Genomic DNA, 24,014 nt, shown 5'->3' with positions numbered 1-24,014 from the left:
GTCTGACTCTTTGCAACCCCATGGACTGCAGCACGTCAGGCCTCTCTGTCCATCACCAACTCCCGGAGCTTGCTCAAACTCATGTCCATCAAGTCGATGATGCCATCCAACCATCTCATCCTCTGTCATCCCCTTCTCCTCCTGCCTTCAATCTTTCCCAGCATCAGGGTCTTTCAAATGAGTCAGTTCTTCACGTCAGGTAGCCAAAGTATTGGAGGTCTAGTTATAGCTTCAGTCCCTTCAATGAATATTCAGGACTGATTTCCTTTAGGATTGACTGGTTGGATCTCCTTGCAGTCCAAGGGACTCTCAAGAGTCTTCTCCAACACCACAAATCAAAAGCATCAATTCTTCTGAGCTCAGCTTTCTTTATGGTCCAACTCTCACATCCATACATGACTACTGGAAAAACCATAGCTTTGACTAGACGGACCTTTGTCGGCAAAGTAATGTCTCTGCTTTTTAATGCTGTCTAGGTTGGTCATAGCTTTTCTTCCAAGGTGCACGTGTCTTTTAATTTCACGGCTGCAATCACCATGTGCGGTGATTTTGGTGTCTTACTGAAGGAATTCTTCTTGACTTTATAAATGCATTCTCTACTGCAACTTCTGTATATATCAGGTTTCCATTTGCCGGCTATTTTACTGGGTCAGTCTTCTCTTGGTCTATCTCTATGCTAAAACCTCAGCACCTTAACCACTGCAACTTGATAATGACACCTACTAGGGCAAGTTCCCTCCTCTAACTGTTGCTATTGCCGTTGTTGCTGTGTTCCTCCTTTTTCTCCCCTCCTCCTCCTTCTACCCTTATACTTGCCTCTCTTCTTCATTCTTCTTCTGGAATACCTTATTCTTGGACTATTTACTGTCTTATATACATTTTAGAATCACCTTGTTAATTTCCATGAAAAACCCTGTTCAGATTTTAGTTTAAATTCTATCAATTATTGAATCTAGCAATTATGCTGTAAGGAATTCACATCTTTCTTACACGAAATCTTTTCATAATTGAACATAGTACATCTCTCCCATTTATTTAGAACTTCTTTCATGTCTTCCCATTGATTTTTATCATTTTTCATTTAACAGTCTTGCACATCTTTTGTCAGATTTATCCCTAGGGTATTTTTTTTTTTCGTAGCTTTTTAAAAAGCTCTCCTTTGTAACTCTTTATTGCTAGTATATAGACATGCTGCATTATTACTTGGTTCTTTTTTTAAAAGATATATTTCCCAACTCTTAGGGCTTCCCAGGAGTGCTAGTGGTAAAGAGCCCACCAATGCAAGAGACATAAGAGATGCAGGTTCAATCCCTGGGTCAGGAAGATCACCTGGAGGTGGGCACAGCAATCCACTCCAATATTCTTGCCTGGAGAATGCTATGGACATAGGACCCTGGCGGGCTAAAGTTCGTAGTGTCCCAAAGACCTTCACCAACTCTTTACCACCAAGAGCTAGAGTAACATGTATCCATGTATACTGAGTAAATTAGGTATTCAGGCTGATGTTGAGTTGTACACAATATCATGGTTGTACTAGTTACTAAAATATTGAAATATTTCCAATAAAGGAACCCCCTGACTTCCCTGCTGGCACCCTGGCCATCCTGGCCTCTCTCCATGGACAGACCCAGACCTTCCCATCACCCAAACACTACTAATGTGGTTTAACATATTTATAGGACAGTCTTGTAGTCTCTTTTTATAAAAGGAATTTTTGAGTCTTCCGCTAATTCTTTCTATTGGAATTTTTTCTTATTAAGACAGGCATTAATTGTATATTTTGAATGCTGTTTGTGGGTCTTATTATTGTAATATGCTTTCACTCTTTTTTGTATCTCTACCCAAAAGGGGAGGGGGGCCTTAGGCCCTGCTTCACTGGAAAGATAGACGAGTGTTCTGATTGCTCCATTCCTATGCCATGTGAGTTGTTAAAAATTTTGAAAGTTGCCTTGTACGCTCACATGCCAGTGCTAAAGTAACACCAAGGGTGAAATATTCATCTGAGTGGTTTCTCAATCAAGGTGCAGAAAGCTCAGAAAGAGGAGATCAGCTCTGGGGGTCAAGAAGAGGGTCAAGAGATCTGAACTGTAACCAAGGAGACGCAAGCCAGCACCCACCTCTGAGGATCCCCACCCGAATCTCTGTACCTTGCCTCGCTCCTGCCCTTGGAGTTCCCACAGGCACCTTGAGCACATTTCAGACTTTAAATGCCAAGTCTGCTCTCTTCCTGACTCCAAACTGGTGGAATAGTGTCTCCAACCACCTTGCCCCCACCACCGCTGCCGCCGCCACCAAGTCACTTCAGTCGTGTCCGTCTCTGTGCGACCCCATAGACAGCAGCCCACCAGACTTCCCCGCCCCTGGGATTTTCCAGGCAAGAACACTGGAGTGGGTTGCCATAACCTCGCCCCCAACAGTAGGAAATTCAGAATTATCCTAGACTCTGCCTTACCCATAGTACTGCTTACCAAGATCTGTCAATTCTATGCCATTAAAAAAAAAAAATCTCCTAAATATAATCTTTTCTCTATCCCAATTACTCCAACTCCTGAATTTCTGAATAGTTTCCGAGTCAGTCTTTTGGCCTCCAGCCTCTCTTGTTTCTCCAGTCCCTCCCCTGCACCGCTACCCACATTAACAGTCCCACCTGGCCACTGAGCCTACTCTGTTTCCTCATCGGTGGAGAGGAGTATGTGGAAGCCATCTGCCCTGGCAGCAGGGGGTGTTTTGTCACTGGTGCAAAAATAAAGCAGATCGACTTTGAGTTGGTTTTATTATTGTGTTTAAATTCCCTGCAGACAATGCACCCCTTTTTGCCTACAGCTGCCTGGCCAGCTGTTCTCATCCGCTTCTCCTTGGCATGAAACTGGGGACGTGATCTGCCCTATAGAGGTGCTGTGTGCTACGCTTAGACATTCAGTCATGTCAGCTCCTTTGTCCATGGGGATTCTCCAGGCAAGAATACTGGAGTGGGTCGCCATGCCCTCCTCCAGGGGATCTTCCCAACCCAGGGATCGAACCCAGGTCTCCTGCATTGCAGGCAGATTCTTTACCATCTGAGCCACCAGGGAGGCTACGAAGGTTAAATGAAACAATACTTGCTGGGAACTTAGCCCAGGCCCCTGCACATGGTGAGCATTTGGTCCATGTTAACCATGATTAATAATAACATTATTATTGATTCCTTATTCCCTCTGTTGATTCCTGTTTCTGTAAAACCTTTTCTGCCTGGCCTCAGTCACTCCCTCCCGTCCTCCTGAATTCCATACTCTTGGCAGCAAACTGTTGACTCTGCCTTCACCCCACCAAGTTCTTCCATGTTCCCCTACCTTTGCAAGTGCCCTTTACTCAGCCTGGAATGTCCCCCTTCTTCTCTGTGGGTTCATCATTTAAGATCCAGCTCACAGTCAAGCTTTCTGTGACGCCTTCCTCAGATTATCCAGACAAAAACGATACATCCTCCCCCTATGCACCCAGGCCTTCTGTTCCTATCTCCTCTTAAAACCCGGCCTGGCTGGAGTTCCTGGAAGACAGAGACTCTATGTGCTTATTTTGGTGATCAAATTTGTAACCACAGTCACCAAAATCGTGCCGTAATACTGGCTTAATACTTGTGGACGTTTTGCTTATTTTGTTCGATTTTATTGGAAGGAATGAACAAATGAATGAATGAGAATAGTTTAACTTCACCTAGATCTAGCGAAAAGTTTGTGTAGTGATAGGGTTGGTCATTTGGGGCAAGCTAATATTGGACTCTTCTTTCCATGCGCCAAGAAAAATACTAACAATAGAGAACCTGTCATCCTAAGGAACTGAACTCAGTAACTAAAGGAAAGCCTATATTTAAAGAGCAGGGAGAGTGTGAAGCAGGTCAACTCTGTCTTCGCAGCTGTCCCTGAGAGGGCGCTGTTCCCAAATCAAACCTCCAGAGGCCAGGAATGAAATACTAGAGCGTTCCCACAGAGCTCAGCATCCCTTCCTTCCCAGGCAGCGAGCGGTCGCGGGTCCCCAGTGGGGCCACTGCCCACAAACATGGCGGCGCCCTGCTCAGCTTCTCCCCGCCGGGGCCGCAGGGCAGCGCCAGTCTTGCCAGTACTCGGGGACTTCCTCCGCGAGCCGGCTTCCTGCACGGCTGGCATTTAAACCCGAGCCTGGGGCTGCGGGCTGCGGCTGCAGATGCTGAGCTGTCCGCGGGCTGGGCAGCGCCGCCGCCTCCTCTGAGCCTCCGGGGCGGGCGGGAGCAGATTCGAAGCATCCCTTAACTGCACCCGAGCCAAAGTGGGAGAGAGCTGGGGGAGACCGGGGGACCGGGCATCTGACATTTTAATTGCAGGTTTGACTTTTTTCCCAAAATCGCAGCTCTCCCGCCCAACCCAGATATTTTTCCTCTCTCCGGCCTTGGTTGCTGGATGAAGCCGGGGCTGAGCTTGGTCCTGGGAGGAGGGGAAGAGCGCGTTCGCGGTCCCACGCCGTCGACCCGGGGACCCCCGAGCCCTGAGTCCTGGCCATGGTGCGCCTGAGCCCGGCGCTTCGGTGAGGCGGCGGCGCGGTTGGGAACCCGGCGGGCCCTCCCTGCGGGACACCTTCCCCAAGGACCCGGGGTCGCCGACTCCACGCCCTCCTGCTGGGACTGCGCACCGGGGGTGAGCAGGCGAGCGGTGGCCGCGATGTTCAGCTGGCTGCGCTCCGACGACCGCCGGAGGAAGGACCCCGAGGTCTTCCAGACCGTGAGCGATGGGCTCAAGAAACTGTACAGGACCAAGCTGCTGCCGCTGGAAGAGCACTATCGCTTCCACGAGTTTCACTCTCCTGCCCTGGAGGATGCCGATTTCGACAACAAGCCCATGGTGCTGCTGGTGGGCCAGTACTCCACCGGGAAGACCACCTTCATAAGGTGAGCCAGCCAGGGTCCCCCAGCAGCCCACCCAGCTGCCCAGCGTTAGACCCTCTGCTCACTCCCGATGTCCCTCCTGGGGACAAGAGATAAGTCTTCACTTGAAATCTCTGAAGAAATCCTTGTGTGGGGGTTGTCCAAAGCTTACCCTGTAATTTCATTGGATGGTCCCTTGCTCCATCCTACCTAGCACCTCTCCTCTGCACTCAGCCCATGAAGTGTAAAGTTCAGAGCCATCCCTATGCTACCCATTTTATGGATGGTGAAACTGAAACCCAGGAGGCACAAGTGAGACGTATCCTGGTCACAAATTAGGCTGGTGGGGGTGTCTGACACCCTCTCTTTGTATGGACATGCGCTTGATGGTCAGGACCACTTCCCTTGCCTTATAAAAGCTTCAGCCACTCACACGGGGGCTTTACAGTTGCAGCCAAGGAAGTGGGCCAGGGAGCCTGCTTGTCCTTCTTTCATCAGTTTCCTTTTCCAATCAGAGCTCTTTACAAATATCTCTTGGCAACTGGAGACAAGCAGTGTCTAGAGGCAGAATGCTGTTTTGTTTCCTGTTGATCTTCGTGGCTCCGTAATCATATTAAAGTCTTTTGGAGGTGGACAGAATATTGGCCACGGTCTCATCCAGCTCCTTGACTTGGCAGGCAAGATAACTGAGGCGTAGAGAGGTTAAATGAGTTGTCCAAAGCCATATAACAGGATGGGAGGCTGACCTGGGAATGCGGTCCTAGATGCATGGGAAGAGATGGTTGGCTCAATGCCTATAACTTTGAGGGTGAGTCATCCATCGCCTTGAATTACAGAATCCTCGGGCTGTAGGGATCCTCAGGAAGTCAGCTGTCCTCCTGGCCTTCAAGAGAAGTCCACTTATTGTCCACCAGAGCGATAAGGACCTTTCATATCTTTAGAAGACAGGCTTCTCTCCAGCCCTCAGGCCACATAGCCTTCAAGGCCAGGCCATCTTCCTTGGCCTCATTCACACATTCACAGGCCTGAAAGCTGTTGAGGGTGCTCTGTGTTGAGTGGCCCTCTGTGTTGAGAGTCAGGCTCATAGAAAGTGGTGATGGGTTCAGTTCCCCTCCGCCCCCGCAGTCAATGGTGCTCATCTCCTATGGAAGGTTTCAAAGCAGGGATGCTCTTGTTTCCATTCATTGACCTGCAACATGCAAAGCACTGTGCTTTGTTTGGTGAGGAAAGCAGAAAAGTTCACAGTCTAGTTCCTGATTTTCTAGATTCAAATATTAGTGCTAAGCTTTTAACACAAGCCGGGAACAGGGCACACACCATATTAACATGACATGTCTGAACATCAGCTGAGTTTTTCCTTGTGGGGTGGACAGCCTTGGAGTCACTCAGCTTGAGAGGCTGAGTGATTTCTGAAGCTGGGTACCCAGGGGGATTGTTGACTTTTGGAGGTCTTATATTGTTAGAACTGCAAGGACCCTTGCAAACAATCTAATTCATTGCTTCTTAACTTTTCATAAAGTCTGTGAACTCATCTTTACAAAAAAGTACCTACATCTCAAGTTTACATATAATTTTGGGAGTCCAAGCCTTGGACCTTAGGGCAAAAACCCCTGATCTAATCCATCTCCCTTTTTTTGTTAAACACCCATTGCAGCCAAAGACACCTCAGAGCCTCTTGGTTCTGTGCAAGGTTTCCTTTGTAACATACATCTTCCACCTGGCTCCATGGGAAGCACAGGCCATTTACAAATGGCTCCTGCCCATCACATGGCCTTCCCCAGCCCTCTGGCCACACCTTGGTTATAATTCTTAGTAGGTTGTTTAGAACTTCTCCTTCCTGTGGCACCAGCACTTACTGCCTGGCTCCCTGGGGCCTTGTGCGAGGGGTCTCTGCTACAGGAGCTCCCAGTAGACATTGCAGAATGGGAGGGGAGGTGGGGAGAAGCCAACATCCCCGAGGGCAAGATCCCAGAACAGCAGACGTGTTTAAGTGCCTCTTGTCTGAGACACTCTCCTGGCTTTGCCTGAGTCATGCTGGCTGTTAACTGGGTCTAAAAAGGTGGCAGAGCCGAATTGCTATAGATTACTCCTTATCTGAGGGAGACAGGAAGGCCGGGAGAGGCAGAGCCCTCCTTTTTCTTATCCGCTGAGTACAAGCATTCGCCCTCCCCACTCATGTCAGTAACCGAATTTAGCTCGTGCATCAAAAGCTGTCTCTCTTTTAGAGAGAAGATCCCAGCAGGGGAGGAGGGGTGGCAGCACAGGGAAGGCCTCCAAAACCAAATTACATATTTTCCTTTCTTCTCATTAAATCCACTGAACAGTAATTTTTTTAAAAAATTGGAAAATGCAGACAAGAGTAAATTTGAGGAAGACGAAAAAATGCCCCATCATCATCCTACAACTCAGGGGAAACCATTTTAAATATTTTATATGTAGTTCAGTTCAGTTCAGTCACTCAGTCGTGTCCAACTCTTTGTGACCCCATGGACTGCAGCACGCCTGGCTTCTCTGTCCATCACCAACTCCTGGAGCTTACTCAAACTCATGTCCATTGCCCTGCCAATGCAGGAGACATAAGAGACTCGGGTTCGATCCCTGGGTGGGGAAGATCCCCTGGAGGAGGACATAGCAACCCATTCCACTATTCTTGACTGGGAAATTCCCATGGACAGAGAAGCCTGGTGGGCTACAGTCTGTGGGGTGGCAAAGAGTTGGATACAATTGAAGTGATTTAGCGCATATATATGATATATGTATATAATATATGTATATGTGTATATATACATATTATATAACACATATAATACATATTTCCAGTATTTTTAGCTATTTTATAACACAGTTGAGATCATGCCATAATGTAATTTTGTATGTGGATTTATTTCACTTATAGCATGAACATTTCTCGAGTAAATTTTTAAATCTCTGTAAGCATTATTTTTAAGAGCTGCATGATATTTCACTGTATGTATATGCAGTTATTCATTTAACCAATCTACTTCTTTTGAATATTTGAAGTTGTTTCTAATTTTATTTTGTGCTATTATTGTAGGATCAATCTATCTCTATGTATAATACTTTTCCACGTATTAGGCTGTTTTTTCAGAGATTCCCAGAAGTGAAATCACTAGGCCAAAGGTTGTACAGAGTTTTGGTTTGTTTGTTTGTTTAATTTTTTCTGATTTTTTAATCTTGGTAGTAAGAGTCACATTTTTAAGTTGCTTTTCAAAAGGGTCAGTTGATACCACACGCCTTCCCCAAAGCAGAGAAGGTTCCACTTGGGGTGGTTGGAGCGCCTGGGTGCAGAATCCAGCCTGCCTTCACAGCTGCAGCCTCTCCCCTCCCCGCTTCTTGCCTTGAGTGCGGCCATTCACATCTTGTATTCCAGCCTGAACCTGAGAGGGACCCTTCCCTTGGAAATAAAGACTTGCCTCTTCATCTGCCCTGGCCCTTGGCCTTCTGTCTCCTAGCGTCCATCTCCTTTCAGTTACATTTCCTTGCCTCAGGGTCTATTTCTTGTCTCAGGAAGAACATGCAGAAAAGAACATTCTTCTAATAACTAATTAATGTGCTATGATCTCTGCCTGAAACAACTTCATTGGCCTAAGGCCCAGCAACCCAGGGTAATAAAATAAACAATAAATTGGCCGTGTGGCTGTTTCCTCCAACACAGGCTGCCTCTTCCTAGTACAGTAGCTCTGTGTCCTTCTGGCCTGGCAGCCTCTCCTCCCACCTCTGCTGTTTTCTCTCTTCATTCTTCCTCACTCTGGCCTGCAATCTCAAGTCCCTCCTCCTTTGCACCGTTTGGCCCCCTGGTCACAGAGATGAATGGCTGGCTGCCCCAGGGGCTATAAGGCCTGGGATCCCAAGGCCTCAAAGAGGACCTCGCTGGCCTGTGGCCATGCTGTAGTAGAGGGCCTGGGGCTTTGGGTGTGGGGCTTGGGGCTGCTGGAGCTGAGTGGGCTGTGTCTCCATAGGGAGAACTCAGCTGGTCTTGAGCATCTCCCAGCCCTTCTGTAGCATGACTGAGCCTCTACAGTATGAATGGGCACATGGTGGGGAGGGGGCTGGGTGGCTACTCAGCTGGTCCTTTCGCTCCCCCTTTTTCAGGGGGCTCTTTGCATCCTCCTGTAAAGGTGACTCAGCATTTACCTGTGGTTGTACCCTCTCTCGTCACCTCTCTGGCATCTCTGCTGCCCAGGGCTCGTAGCAGCATCACCCCAAGAAAGGATGATTCTCTAATAAGCTGAAGGGCTAGTGAAGGGCCCCTTTCCATTCCAGTAGACCCACTGTCCTCTGCCAGGCTCCTGCTAGCCACAGCCTCGGCAGCTCCTCACTCCTGTCACCCATCCGAGGTCCATGGACATCCTTTTCCTGTCAGGGATCTGATCTGCTAGTCCATAAGTGTGACTAGGTAGACATCTGCCTGCCTCTTACAAAGGCCTGAGTGTTACTCAAGGGAGAGAGGACAGAGCATTGGTCTACCTCCTGATGTCTGGCTTAAGATTTGTCTTGAGAGTCAGGCACAAGCTGGAACCAAGATTGCCGGGAGAAATATCAATAACCTCAGATATGCAGATGACACCACCCTTATGGCAGAAAGTGACGAGGAACTAAAGAGCCTCTTGATGAAAGTCATAGAGGAGAGTGAAAAAGTTGGCTTAAAACTCAACATTCAAAAAACGAAGATCATGGCATCCGGTCCCGTCACTTAATGGCAAATAGATGGGGAAACAATGGAAATAGTGACAGGCTTTTTTTTCTTGGGCTCCAGAATCACTGCAGGTGGTGACTGCAGGCATGAAATTAACAGATGCTTGCTCCTTGGAAGAAAAGCTATGACCAACCTAGACAGCATATTAAAAATCAGAGACATCACTTTGCCAACAAAGATCCATCTAGTCAAAGCTATGGTTTTTCCAGTAGTCATGTATGGATGCTAGAGTCGGACTATAAAGAAAGCTGAGCACTGAAGAACTGATGCTTTTGAACTTTGGTGTTGGAGAAGACCCTTGAGAGTCCTTTGGACTGCAAGGAGGTCAAACCAGTCCATCCTAAAGGAAATCAGTCCTGAATATTCATTGGAAGGACTGATGCTGAAGCTGAAGCTCCAATACTTTGGCCACCTGATGTGAAGAATGGACTCATTGGAAAAGACCCTGATACTGGGAAAGATTGAAGCAGGAGAAGAAGGGGACGACAGAGGATGAGATGGTTGGATGGCATCACCAACTCGATGGACGTGAGTTCAAGTGAGCTCCAGGAGTTGGTGATGGACAGGGAAGCCTGGCATGCTGCAGTCCATGAGGTTACAAAGAGTCGGACATGACTGAGTGACTGAACGGGACTGAACTGAGAGTCAGGTATGGAGGTCATCAGGAGAAACAGGACTGGGAGAAGGACCTCTGGGGAAGAGCTCATCCCATTCCACTGACAGGACAATGCAGCCACAGGAAAAACATGGGAAGCTCAGCAGAACCCAGGCTCCACCCATTCCAGCCAGGAGACTTTGTTAAGAAGGATCTAAGCTTTCTGAACCTCAGTGTCCTTATCACTAACATGCGAATAATGTCAGCTACCTCCTAGGGTTATTTAGGCCAGCCTGTGTCAGGGGTGGTTAGGCAAGGCAAGGCTAGTAGGAGGTCTGGCTACTGGTCTGGCTACTGGTCTCCTTTGCGCTTGGGTCACTTTGTCCCCTGGTAGACATTTCTGTGAACCAGGGACAGTGGTGACCACTCCATAAAGCAAAGAGCTGACTCAGACCTCAACTCGGCCATTGAGTCACCCATCTCTTACCTCGCTTTGTGTCTCTGGAGTGATTTACAGTCTCCCTGAAACCCTGTGAGGCCAACTGGACAAGTAGTATTGTCTTGACCCCATTTTAAAGCTGAAGTACACAACGTTTAGAGAGACCAAAGATACAGATATATAATGCAAATAGGGTTCCCTGATGGCTCAGACAATAAAGAATCTGCCTGTAATGCAGGAGACCTGGGTTTGATCCCTGGGTCAGGAAGATCCCCTGGAGAAGAGAATGGCAACCCACTCCGATATTCTTGCCTGGAGAATTCCATAGAAAGAGGAGCCTGGTGGACTACAGTCCATGGGGTCAAAAAGAGTTGGACACAACTGAGCAACTAACACTAACTAACCTAACACAAATACTTGTGACACAAGGCAGAAAGTGATGTGTGCCTTTAGTGTCCACCTCAAGATATGCAAATTAAGACCTATGTGGATTTTCACGGAGGTGCGAGGACCCTGGGTTTGGAGTCCGTCCAGGTAGAAATGCACTGGGTACTTACAGACATGTGTTTTCTCTAATTATTATCTGTGCCGATGTGAGCCCATGTCTGGTGTAGCCATTGCTTTTCCAAAACTCATGTGTGTCTTTGCAAAACCTTCACTCTGCCCCCCTGAGCTAGTAAGAAACCCAGGATTAGCCCCATTTTATAAAAACTGGGGAAACTGAGGCAGTGGGCTCTGGAGGGACTTGTCCAAGGTCACATCTGCAGGGAAGCAGCCACCCATCAAGGCGCATTCCCTAACTGAGCTGAGGCATCGGGTCCAGCCCAGCCGCGGCCTCGGGCAACATTCCTGGTGGCCCCGGTCCCTCTGTTCCCCGCCCTGGGTGCTGTCCCAACAGCAGGGAGGGTTGGCCCCACCGTTGCAGAGGCAGGGGCCCCAGAAGCAGACTAGGTTGATTCTTGGCTACGCCTCACCCTGAGTGCTCAGGTGCCAGTAAAACAAGCCACATGCTTAGATTGCCAGCCAAGGACACTGGAAAATGAGGGAGATGATCTTAGGAAACAGTTTGCTTAGGAAAAATAGTCCTCATGGGGAAAACCGGAATTGCATTTGTCTTCCTTATATCCATTTTATTTCTTTTACATTGGATGGCAGGTCGGGGAGACACCCAAACCTTCTCTGCTCTTTGGGCCTCTAAATATTTGTATTTGGCCCTGAATGGGGGCAGTCTCCATCTCCATTTGCTCACCTGCAAAACTGAAATAACTCAGCCATCCTGCAGCACTTCTAGGACTGACTGAGTGGAATAATTCAGGGAAGGGGCACAGAAGAGCACCTGGCTCACAGTGGGTGCTCTGCCCGCCAGCCCCTCCTTGTTCTCATGCTTCCCCATCTCCGCTGCTGCCACCCGGGCCTGAATTAACTTTTCTTTTTTTACCCTGCCATGGGAATGTCTTTGCCTGGCAACAGAGGCGATCTGTATCTCTCCCCACAGAGAAAGCAGCCACGAGAGCCCTCAATAGGTTTTCCTTTCTGGACACAGTGCTGGCTTTGTTAAGGGGGCCCTCGGGGCTGCAGATCATACCCAGATGTCCCTGAGAATTTACCCAGCCCCGGGTTCTCTGCTTGGCTTGACTGCGTCCCTGGATTTGCTTTGGGACTCACTGAACTCTGTGTTTCTCCAGACCCATGTGTGGTCAGCAAATCCAGGGTCATGCGGTTTTAGCCGAAGGGCTCTTGCTGGGCCGCTTGAGGCTCTGAAAACTTCCCAGGAAGTGGCCCTGGCTATGCTGGGGAGCATCACCCTTTGTTCCTCCCCATGGAGCTTACCAGGCTCCTCTGTCCATGGGATTCTCTAGACAAGAATACTGGAGTGGGTTCCCATTCCCTTCTCCAGGGGATCTTCCTGACCCAGGAATCAAACCTGGGTTCTCCTGCATTGCAGACAGATTGTTTACCGTCTGATCCTGCAACAAATATTGGGATGGTGATCTAGGTGCTAGGTACTGGTTTATGCGCTTATGGTCTATAACTAATTTAACCCTCAGAACACCCAGTGAGATGGATTTACCTATGAGGCCCATTTGATGGTAAGGGTTATAGTGCTCACATCAAAGGAAACGTGAGATGAAACGAGATAATTCATGGACAGTCTGGAACACTGTCTGGCACAAGTGCTTAATAAATCAGGACAATGACCTCCCATTTTATAGAGGACCTCCCATTTTATAGAGGAAAGTGCCGAGGTTCACAGAGGTCGAGAACCTTCTGAAGGTTAGAGAAACCAGGTCTGCTGGCCCCAGGCCCTGAGGCTCCCTGCCTCTCCCCTGAGGCTCTGAAGGAGAAGGTGTGCTTGAGAAAGAGGAAGCCCTGCCCATGGGCCGCTGGGGTGATACATTCTCATCACAACCCAGCTTTCAGAATGGGCCTCTGATGGGAGGGAATCCTGTCTTCACAGCCAGATGTTGGAGGGAGATGAGGGGCTTCACCAACCTAAAACTGCCGGTATAGGTGGGTGGCCCCCAGCAGCATCTCCTCCATGGCAGCTCACCTGCTAACTCCTTGGGGAGCGAGCCCTGTGGCAACTGAACTGCCCTGGAAGCACGGAGTAACCTAACAGCTCAGAACACAATGAGATGCCCATGAGCTGGAAGAAACCCCGGCCAGTCTCCCTGGCTGCCGCCTGCTGGGCAGAGGGTGGGCACGGGGCTGGGGGCGGGTGGTGGTGGCAAAGAGCATTTCCTTAGGGTAGAGACAGTTGAAGAGCGAAGGATTTGGTGTTAGACTGATAAGGGTTTGGGTTCCTACTCCATTATTAGCTCTTTAACGTGAAGGAAGCCCCATAACCCTTCAAAGCCTTGGGCTCCTCCGTACAGCTGTCCCTCGTTCCTTGGTGTCCACGGAGCGCTGTTTCTAGGACCCCACCTGCCTTGCAGATGCTCACGCCCCTGCAAGTATGAAATGGCACAGCACAGCAGACCCTCCGGATCCATAGGGCCCACATTCAACAGTTGGTTGTGTTCTCAGATGTGGAGGGCTCGGATACAGAGACCCCAGCTGCACCTACTAGGGCTGCCAGAGGAGCTATGTTCTTGAAGTGATGAGGGTGATGTCTGCCTGGACATGCTATTGTCAGTGGAGCTATCGGCATAATGACAGTGTCCAGAGCAGGTTGTCAACCCGGGCTGCAATTTGAATCAACCAGGGAGTTCCTGAAAAAGACCAGTGGTCAGGGCCCCATCCTGGACCAGCGGGTCAGAACCCCTGGGCTGGACCCAGCACTGTTAGCTGGAGATCCACGGGCTCCACGTGCAGTGGGCTGAGGCCCACTGGCCCAGGAGTTCCCAGGCTCCCTTCCTGGCCAGCAGTCTCTGATTTGCCATCTCTTCTCCTAAGGGCTCCTTGACTTTTCCCTCCGGGCATGAACATGGCCCCTTAAGGTTTAGGGGGAGGGTCTTGGCACACGCTGAGGGCTCACCCAAGGGTCTCTGTTTGTTGGGCAACCCACCCCTTAGCTTCTTGTCCGTCGTGGCCCCTGGGACTCTCCTCCGGCCAGTCCCAGCCCAGGGCAGCACTGCAGTCTTCTGCCCGCAGTCCAGCCTTAAGCACTTTGGGCTCAAAGCTGTTCTGCTGCTGCTGCTGCTGCTAAGTCGCTTCAGTCGTGTCCAACTCTGTGCGACCCCATAGATGGCAGCCCACCAGGCTCCCCCGTCCCTGGGATTCTCCAGGCAAGAACACTGGAGTGGGTTGCCATTTCCTTCTCCAGTGCATGAAAGTGAAAATTGAAAGTGAAGTTGCTCAGTCGTGTCTGACTCTTAGCGACCCCATGGACTTCAGGCTACCAGGCTCCTCCATCCATGGGATTTTCCAGGCAAGAGTACTGGAGTGGGGTGCCATTGCCTTCTCCGAAGCTGTTCTGAGCTCCTGCCAAAGAGTCTGATTTTCCTTCCAGTTTGTTCTCTTCATTCTCTGGCTCACCGTGGGCTCCAAAGGGGGCTGTGGAGAGGGGCGGTGGACTCAGGCTCTCTATGCTCAGGCCTGGAGGAGAGCAAAGAAAAACACATATGCCCTGGGGCCACAGCCTGGTGGCTGTCCTAGAGGGTGGGACTGAAAGTCTAGGGTGGGATGGGGATCCTCTTCCTAGTGAACCCCTCACACGCTTTCTATCATGTATGAGCTCTCTTTACATTAAATGACTGGCTAAACAGATCAATAACCACCTATGGCCAGCCTCCAGAGCCTCGGGGTAGTCTAATTCTAACCACATCTGTGTACAGGTACTTTGGCAGACTCCCATTAGCTGTAAAGTCCACAGTATTCTGTGTAGGAATCAGTTTCAAGCCATGCTTTATTTCTGAGCCCAAACCTTGCTTGTCCCACCCACCCCTCCTCATCATGGAGGTGAAAAGAAAAGGACCAAGGACAGATTTGATATTTTAAGTTCAACTGAAATCCCACTTCCTCCCAAAGGTCTTCGGATTCCGCATCCATGAAAATCTCTCCCTTCCATGAAATTTCCCTGATTGCCCCTCCACCATGACTCACCCCAGCATCTGCCTTGTTGTGGGCAGGCGGTGTTGATCTGCCCACAGCATCCCTCCATTATGACTGTGCTCCCTTCCACCAGGTATCTCCTGGAACAGGATTTCCCGGGCATGAGGATTGGGCCCGAGCCGACCACTGACTCCTTCATTGCGGTGATGCAAGGCGAGATGGAGGGCATCATCCCCGGGAATGCCCTGGTGGTGGATCCTAAGAAACCTTTCAGGAAACTGAACGCCTTTGGCAATGCCTTCTTGAACAGGTGGGTACAGAGGGAACGCACGCATCCTGGGTGCTCTCTTTTCTCCTTGGAGTATGAAAGGGTAGAGCAGGATCTTGGGAGACCCTGTATCTTTTCTAGACCTGGAATCTCTCTTGATTGTCCCTTTCTTAGTGGGAATGAAACCACCATTGATTAGGGATATGGAAGCTGCTAACACTGGCCTGATTTCTCCTGATCAAGTTGGGGGAGGGATCCAACTAGTTAAATCCCATCTCTAATCCACACGTCCCTCCAGGAAAAGCAGAGAGGGCTGCCCTCTGTAGTTCCCAGCTTTTGCCTATCCTTTGGAAGGGCTCTTCAGCCAGCTAGAATGAGGCAGAGGAAGGTTCCTCCTGTTTTGGACATTGTTTTTATTTGGTGGCAGGGACCCTGGACTTAAGGTAGAAGCCCTGGCTTTGATCACTGTCCCTCCTACTAAACCCACTATGTGACCTTGGACAAGTCCCCTCCCCTGAGACAAGTCAGCCTGTAAACACTAGGGTCACTGGGTCAGTTTGAGTGGAAGAAGCTCTAGTGGCTGCTCCGCAAGCTGACCCAGGCCTTCCCATTACTCTGCTTACCTAGAGTGCAGGCTGATCCCCTGATCAGGCTTATAATGTAGGCCCACACCACAATTTTGCATGCATATTGCATTAAAAAAAATGTAAGCTACTTTCTATAATTGAAGGCATTTAGAGTAAAGGTAAAGACTATGGGCTTTGGGTTAAGAACCCATCCAACAGCACCATGCTCTTAGATAGATTACCTAACTGGTCTGTGTCTCACTTTTCCCATCTGTAAAATAGGATGAGAGTAAATCTCCTCCTCCAAGGCAAGAGGACTTTGTGAGAAAGTTGGCATTTGACACAGATATTCAATGATGAGTGAAGTCACATGCAAATGGTTAAAAAAGGACATTTCAGGAAGAGAAAACTAAAAAAAAATGTGTATATATATATATGTGTGTGTGTATATATATAAGCAGAGAGGATTCAAGAACGTGGCTTAATGCAGGAACCCTGTGACTTCTCTGCTAGAGCTGCCACAGCTGAGTGACAGATGTATATATGAACTGTTCACTGACCGGCCAGGCACGTCCCCTGGGAGGAAAAACAAGGAGCAGGGCAGGGCAGGGAGTCGGGGAGGCCCTTCCATGTACCACCGGCTTCACTGCAGCCATGTACAGGATGGCTACACCCCAGGTGCCTGCTTCCTGTCCTTGTACTGCCCAGGGACCCTATTCCGCCCTGACATCTCCCTTCCCCTCCTCTGAGGGGTGTCCCAAGCCTTTTCCTCAGCCTCCTCTTGCACTGGATGACCTTGCTTCCCATTCTAGAGAAGATGGAATCCCATATCCCTGGGTTCCCTGCAGTTGCTTTGGTTCCAGTCTGTCCATAAGTGGAGCCTGTTTGCGTTGGTCCTCCCCCGCCATGCAGCCTAGAGAGCTGCATCCTCTTTTACCCTCAGGTCTGCTGCTTCCCTACCCATAACCAAGAACCCCCAACACCCAGCCATCTTCCCAGGGATGGCTCTGTCGGTTACTCCTCTTCCTGACAGCTCCACTCTCCCTTGGTTCCTTTACCACAGGGAACTATCTTCTTGAGAACCCTGCAGCAGGCCCTACTAGCTCTTACCCCCTCGCTTTCCTTCCACAGCCAAGCTTCTGGGCTTCACCTCCTCACTCCTTCCTGCCCCCACCCTGTGGAACACGGCTTCCCCATCACAGCTGCCCATGTGAACATTGTCGGTGACCTCTCTGTGATAAGCCGTCAGCACTTTCGGCCCCCCCCCAGCCCATCTCTCAACCACCATCCCCTCTCAGCTCCTTGGCCTCCTCCTGTCTCCCTGGCAGACCCTCTCCAGTCTTCCCTGGCCCCCTCTTGCTCTGGCTCCTGTGACCTGGTGTTCCCCTCAGCTTCCTGCCCTTCTCACTCCATGCGCCTGGCCTGGGTGATGCTCAACCAGAGCCCTGGCCCCAAACACCAGCCCCATGTACATGACCTCCTGGTCACCAAGTGACAGCAACCCTGCTCAAACTGGTTTCAGCAGAACGTGGAATTTATTGAGGAATGCTGGGGTGTGCCTTAGAACCTATGGACAAGAATCTGGCTGGGCCCAAGGCATAGAGGAAACCATGGGCTTTAATAGGACAGGGGCCGCGCCATGGACTATCGAGCACAGTGCCAGAAACGCAGCATGTGCTTCGTAAGTACTTACCAAACTGATCTGGAGAAGCTGACAACCACCAAATCAGATTGTATCACTCTTTTGCTTAGAACGTTCCAATGGATTTTTACCACCCTCAGTATAAAATCTGCATTTCTTAATGTGGCTTTCAAGGCCCTCATAATCTGGCCCCAACCTCCCTGTCTGGCCACGTGTCTAGCTGCTCCAGCCTTCTGGTTCTCATCTCAATGATAGTGTCCCCTGGCCTGGTGCCTACACACACACACACGCACACACACACACATGCTCCCCTCCCCCTCTCATTTCCGTGTGGCATCTCCACCTGCTTCTGTTAGTTTCCTAGGACTGCCAGAACAAATTACTAGGAACTAGGTGGCTTGAAAGTAAATATTGACTCATAGTTCTGGAGGTTAGAAGTTCAAAATCAAGGTGTTGGCAGGGTCATGCCACCTTTGAAGCCCATAGGGGAAATCTTTCCTTGCTTCTTCCAGCTTCTGGTTACTCCAGGCATTTTGTTTGTATCAGAATAATTCCAGTCTCTGACTCCATCTTTACATGGCCATCTCCACTCTGTGCGTCTCTGTATCTTCACCTAGCTACACACACACACACACACACACACACACACACACACACACACACGCACCCTGGCTTCCTGCCTGCACCCCTGTCCTCCCAGCAAAACTGGTCACCTTTTGAGGTCTTACTTCAGGTTCTGTCTCTCCTGTGTGGCTTCCTGGACTCTCTTTCCCATGCATCCCTGGCCTCCTCACCTGACCTGCATTTCTGCAGCCACCTTACTGGAGAGCAGAGGCTCCCTTCCCTGTCTGTTCCCAAGACAGTGGGACCATGAACTGTGATGGTCAGACACCTTGTTGGCTTCCACCAAAAATGGCATTTAAGAGAGAAGGCTTGAAGTAAGAAGGATCCAGCTTAGGTTTACCAGTTTGTATTTGGAGACTTTGGTATGTAACACTGGAAATGTGGGCCTCTTAAAAGCCCACATAAGCATTCCTGCGTGGTGTGACCCATTCTTCAAGTCCAGTTGTAGTGTCTCCTCCTCCAGGAAGCCTTCCTTCCACCTTGGATCTCCTGAGTCCTTCACTTGACCTCGTGGGGGTGCTGGTCCCATGGTACCCATATCCTTGTGCACACCTCCACTATTCTACCAGACTGTGCTCCCGGGGGGTGGCAGGGATCAAGTGCCGGACATCCTGGTGGCCCTGCCAGCAGGGGCTCACAGACATAGTCCCACAGCTGCCTTAGGATGCCCCCAAGAGCTTCCTCCAAGTACAGATCCTGAGTCCACTATGGGGGTTGGTCTAACTTGGGCTGGGAGTCTGCATTGGAACCTCTGCCCAGGGCAGGAGAGGTTGGTATGGGGCCAAAAGGAGGGTGCCTGAGAGGCAAGGGCAGAATGGCGGCTCACCACGCATCTCTTCCCACCCGTGCAGGTTTGTGTGTGCCCAGCTGCCCAATCCCGTGCTGGAGAGCATCAGCGTCATCGACACACCAGGCATCCTCTCTGGAGAGAAGCAGAGGATCAGCAGAGGTAAGCGAGGCCCCTAGTAGGCTTGGCCCTGGCTCTGTGTTGTGTTCTTTCCAGAATGTTCTCTGGCTTCTATACCAGGATAGAGGTTCCTGGGGCCTTGCTGCCTCCTAATGAGTCAGTGCTGCCTTGTGTGCTGTGTGGGGTGGTCCTAGGCAGGGGCTAGCACCAGAGTTTAGGTCCATTGTCACTCAGGAGCAGCTGGCCTCAGGCTTCTCATCTGTGAAATGGACATATCAGCATCTGCCTTACTCACCTCATTGGGTTTCTTCCTGGGCCAGACCCTGGCTTGTTCTGAAGGTCCTGCTGTCCCTGCCCCAGGAGCTGGCAGCTCTGCAGGGGAGGCAAGTGCTGGCAGAGGACTTCATCCAACAGCGTGAGGATGACAGTGTGCTTTGGGGTGTGAGAGCAGGGAGCTGGATCCTTGAAAATGCTCATTCCAGCAGATGTGGGTGACTGCTCATTGAGGGAGGTCCCTGGCATGGGGGATCAGGAGCCTGAACTCGGGAGCCAGACCACCAGCGTTCTGAGCCTGCCTCTAACACCTCCTGGCAGAGTGACCTGGAGGGTTTCTTTCCTTCAGCCGCCTCACCTGTAGAGTAGGGGACATAAGTCTATCTACCTTCTAGGGTTGTTTGAGGATTAAAAGAAATAACACAAGTGAAAAATCTCCTGTCTGGCACATAGCAAGTGCCCAGTAAAAATGAGTTCTTACCAGTCATCACCACCACCAGCATCATTGGGTTTTTCCTAGCTCTAAAATACTAGATGGATACTGCAAAAGTCTTAAAGCTACGGCTCATGACTATGTTCCCCCAGCCTCTCCAGCCACACCAGGCTGTGTGCCCCAGGCAGCCCCCTACCCTTTCTGTGCTGATGCTGTATTTCTGGTAAGAAAAGCTGATGAAGCCATGCCCACCCCAGTCCTGGAGCTGGCAGCTGGGCAGGAGCCAAACCAGCACTCATATGGCAGCTTCTGGGAAGGGAAGACTTTGCACAGGCAAGAGTTCTCTGGGCGACCTTTGGTGACGACCCACCTTCCTCCCACACATGCCTGGGGTGAGGCGCATGTATGGTGGTGCAGGGGTGAGGCGGGCATAGAACCGATGGCCTGGGGGGGAGGGGCATCTCACCCCCTCCCTCTGGTCTACCTGCCCTTTGGAAGCACTCTGTTCAGGGCCCCATAATGGGGTGCAGGGGGCAGCTTGGACAGCTGCCTGCTTCTATTTGTTTCCCTAATTATTCCCTTCCTCCTGACCAGTCCCTACCATCACCCCTTAAGTCTTTCTCTAGGTCCTCCTGAGTTTAGGCCTAAAGGGGATTTACACAGACAGCCTGTGTCTCCTCGTGGAAGAGAGAAGACAAAGTTCTCCCCTTGAACTCCCCAAGCATTGGGTGGCTACGTTCCTACAAGTACAGCCTGACCGGGGGTCCAGAGAAGATTCCAGCCTTTGGGTTTCCAAGGGCACTGGACTGGGAGTTTAGAGCATTGGGGTTTAGAACCTGTGGGTCTGAGTAGGTCACATTTTCCCCTGCGTCTTAATGTCCCTGTGAGTAACAAAGGGTAATCACTTGACCTCGTGTTGTCCACAGACAGTAATGGAAACTTGGACATCAGCTCTGGAACTGGATCACAGTGAGCTCCCTTCTTTTGTTTTTATGACACCCAGGGCCTCCCTGTTAAACAGCACCAGGGCAATCTATCAATACAATGGCCTTCCTTGCAGTTGTGCAGTGCACTGCCTGTGCAACTGTACATGGCAACCCTGCTTCTAGAGATGCCTGCCTTCCTCAGCTTCTGTTCCATTCTGTTCTTTTCCTATTCCTCTTTCTCCTGACTTTATCTTTGGACCTCAATGGCTTCTCTACAGTAAACTGGGGGCTCAGTTTTCCTGCCTGCCCTTCCTATCTCCTTCCCACCCCATGACAACTGCCACCAGGTCTCTCCCCACTTCTGGGAGAAGTGATAGCCCAGTGTGTGTCTCTGCAGACCCGTTTGATCTCTGCCCTCCTGAGCCTAGACTATAAATGCAGCTGCCGGCAAAGTAGCCTGGGATAAAAACAAGAGCTGAGAGCTGAGCTGCCAGTCCTGCATCATCAGCCTGGGGCAGGGCTGACCTCAGCACTCCACAGAGACCAGGAAAATAGAGGGTGGGGATTGGATACCCTCAGATATCAGGGACACCCCAGATAAGGAAAGTTTCTAGTATGAAGACCACCCCCCATCCTTCACAATCAGCCATAGAATTCGGTAGTTCAGTGTTTACCTATATGCATATAACCCTCTGTCTATATGCATCACGCCTCCCTTCACACATCCCCCCATGCACGCACACAGGCTATGTGCACAGAACCAAACACTCTTCCTGTGGCCTTTAGCCTAGGCTCTCAGAACTCTGGGTTTGGCCACAGCACAGATTTGGTGCTTCTTGCCTTCCTGCAGCCCAGGGCCAGGATAGTCCTTGGATAGCCCAGCAGGCACACACCAGACCGAGGCGGTGAGTCAAGCCTGAAATCCAGCCATGTTCCGCTCACTGAGCCTCATGCCAGGGTCAAGGCTGTGTCTCACCAGGGAAACAAGGCATCGTTATCACATTTCCACTGAGCCTCTTCTGGGCCAAAGCCTGGTGCGCCACTTCTCCCAGAGGCCCCTCCCAGGCCTCAGACTTCACAGGTGGAGCACTCAGGCGCCAGGCCAGAGCTGGGCCAAGTGTGGTCCTTGGTCAGGGCGTGGCCCCTCTGCCCAGATCTGGGGGTGTCTCGTGTGTCTTGTGGGAGAGTGGAAGCAGGGACGTCCAGGAACCTGAACCTGGGAAGTCCCAGCCCACACTGTCTCTGGATGCAGATGCTTTGGGGTGGGCGGGAGAGGGGCAGGGAGGCAGTTGCTGGAAGTGACAGGATGTGTCCAGCCCGGGACTCATTACTGGGAAGAAGCAAGGATGCAGCGGAAGAGGAAGGCTCCGGAAGCCTGAGTGTCCTCACACTTGGGAACCACATTTCCTGTCCGCCTCCCAGCTAGAAACCCCAACAGGCCCCACCTTAGAAAAGCAACCCCACGGTGCACTGCACACATCACTCCAGCGGACCCCACCCTGTGCAGGTGAGCTCAGCAGGGCCGGAGCAGGAGAACACTTGCCCAGGTCACACAGCCGGGATGGGAACTCTGGTCTCCTGCTTCCCTGTCCAGTAGCTTTTCAGCACATTAGCATAGCCTGCCTGCCCACGAGGAGCTCAGAGAAGAGGAATGGGGGCACGCTCTCATCTGCAGACCAGGGGGTACTCTATCCTCTGCAGCTTTCCCCTGGAGACCCCGGAGGGTCAGGGCCGATCCTCAGTCTCCCGTCCCTGGCCTGTTCCTGGCGCCCTCACTTAGGGACCTCCAGGCCCCCGGACCACATGCTATACATACACATGTAGGGTTGTCACATGCCAGGGCAGAGTAGCAGAGTCCCGAGTCCCTTCAAAAGGGTGCACGGACACCTTGTGGCCGCCTGGGAGGCCTGGGACAAGGCTGTTGGGCCGCTTTTCAAGGTGACTTCTGGGAGGCATGTAGTGTGGTCTTTGTCATCTTAACTGGTCCCACACTTTGCAAGCTGATACCTTCTAATTTCTCTTTCTCTAAGATGTCTTTAAATCTTGACAAATTCTGGAACAGGACCTTTTATGTACCCACCTCAAATAAGCTCAGCGCCCAGAGCTCCAGCCTTGCGGGGCTCTGAGCCGAGAAGGGAACACAGAGGGGAGTCAGGATCTGGGTCCTAGCCCCAAGTTTACCACCACCTGGCTGTGTGAGCTGGGGTGAGCCCCTTCACCTCTCTGTTCCCTCTCCCTTCCCTGTTAGATGTTTCTGCCTGTTTACCTCCTGGCACATGGAGAGTTATGAGAGTCAGATGAGACTGTGTGGCTGAAAATACCAAGAAATGTGCTGCCTTGTCAGCACCCTTGCACTGCTTCTCAGGCTGTGAAGGAAGCTGGTTGATGACTAAGGAGTTGCTGCACTTATTGTTGTTTGTCTCATTGATTTCCTCCTGCCTGGAATTACTTAGAAATGCTTTCTTCCTTCCAGTGCCCTGGAGCCTGCCTGGGGTGGGGGGCAGGCCTGTAGGCTGCCCAGGTTCTGCTCCAGGGGCCTGCTCACCCGCTCTCCCAGAGGAGGCAGACTTGCTACCTGTAATTCCAGGATGGCCAGCTTCACCATCAGTCTTCCAGAGCTTGAATCTCCCACCACCCACTAGTCCACATTTCATGAGCCTTTGGGCTACTGCAGGGAATTGAGAGCTCTGTTGTGGGGCTCTGAGCCGTTCCCAGGACCAGTGAGGGAAAGGGGGCTCACCACCCCAGATGTCCCGACAGAGCCTCCAGACTGAGTCTGGGCCCTCCCCATGGCTCTCTTGTAACCAAGGTTCTACCATTGATCCCTCACCAGTCAGTCATTTGTATCCCCATTTTACAGCTGAAAAACTGAGGTTCAGACTTGCCTAAATCCACACAGAAACTAAATGGGAGAGCAGCCCATTCCCCTTTCCTGAATAGGTCTACTCCGTGCTTTTCTGATGCTCCCATTCCTGGATCTGCATAATCTCAGTCTACAAAACCAATTAGATACCCAGCCTGGAGCCCGCAAGGCTCTATAGCCAGGAGCAGGGAGGCTGAGCTTCAGAGAGCTGACAGAGTCATTGCTTGACTCTCATTTCCTCATAGCCACACCTGGGGAGGAAGCTTTCTCAGCATCCCCCCCACTGGTAATTTGATAGCCAGCCCTGCCAGAGCAAGCAGAATTTGCAAAAGTGGAAGGATGAAGAGGAGGCCTCGGTGCTTCTGAAATCCTAGAAAGGGTTCCCAGAAGCCATCTG

General features: G+C 50.8%; 1 protein-coding gene across 1 annotated transcript in view; it reads left to right on the top strand.

The window, feature by feature from the left end:
* Positions 1–3,992: 3,992 nt before the first annotated feature.
* EHD3 (EH domain containing 3) overlaps positions 3,993–24,014 on the top strand; it is a 29,322-nt gene continuing 9,300 nt past the window's right edge. Inside the window, exons 1-3 of the mRNA XM_061432919.1 lie at positions 3,993–4,894; positions 15,249–15,425; positions 19,067–19,164. Of these exons, the coding sequence (XP_061288903.1) occupies positions 4,668–4,894; positions 15,249–15,425; positions 19,067–19,164 (502 nt within the window). The 5' untranslated portion in view covers positions 3,993–4,667. The remainder of the gene's footprint in view (positions 4,895–15,248; positions 15,426–19,066; positions 19,165–24,014) is intronic.

This window comes from Bos javanicus, chromosome 11, assembly GCF_032452875.1.
Source record: "Bos javanicus breed banteng chromosome 11, ARS-OSU_banteng_1.0, whole genome shotgun sequence".
In the NCBI taxonomy this organism is placed as follows: domain Eukaryota; kingdom Metazoa; phylum Chordata; class Mammalia; order Artiodactyla; family Bovidae; genus Bos; species Bos javanicus.
This window is presented reverse-complemented; position numbering and strand designations above follow the sequence as displayed.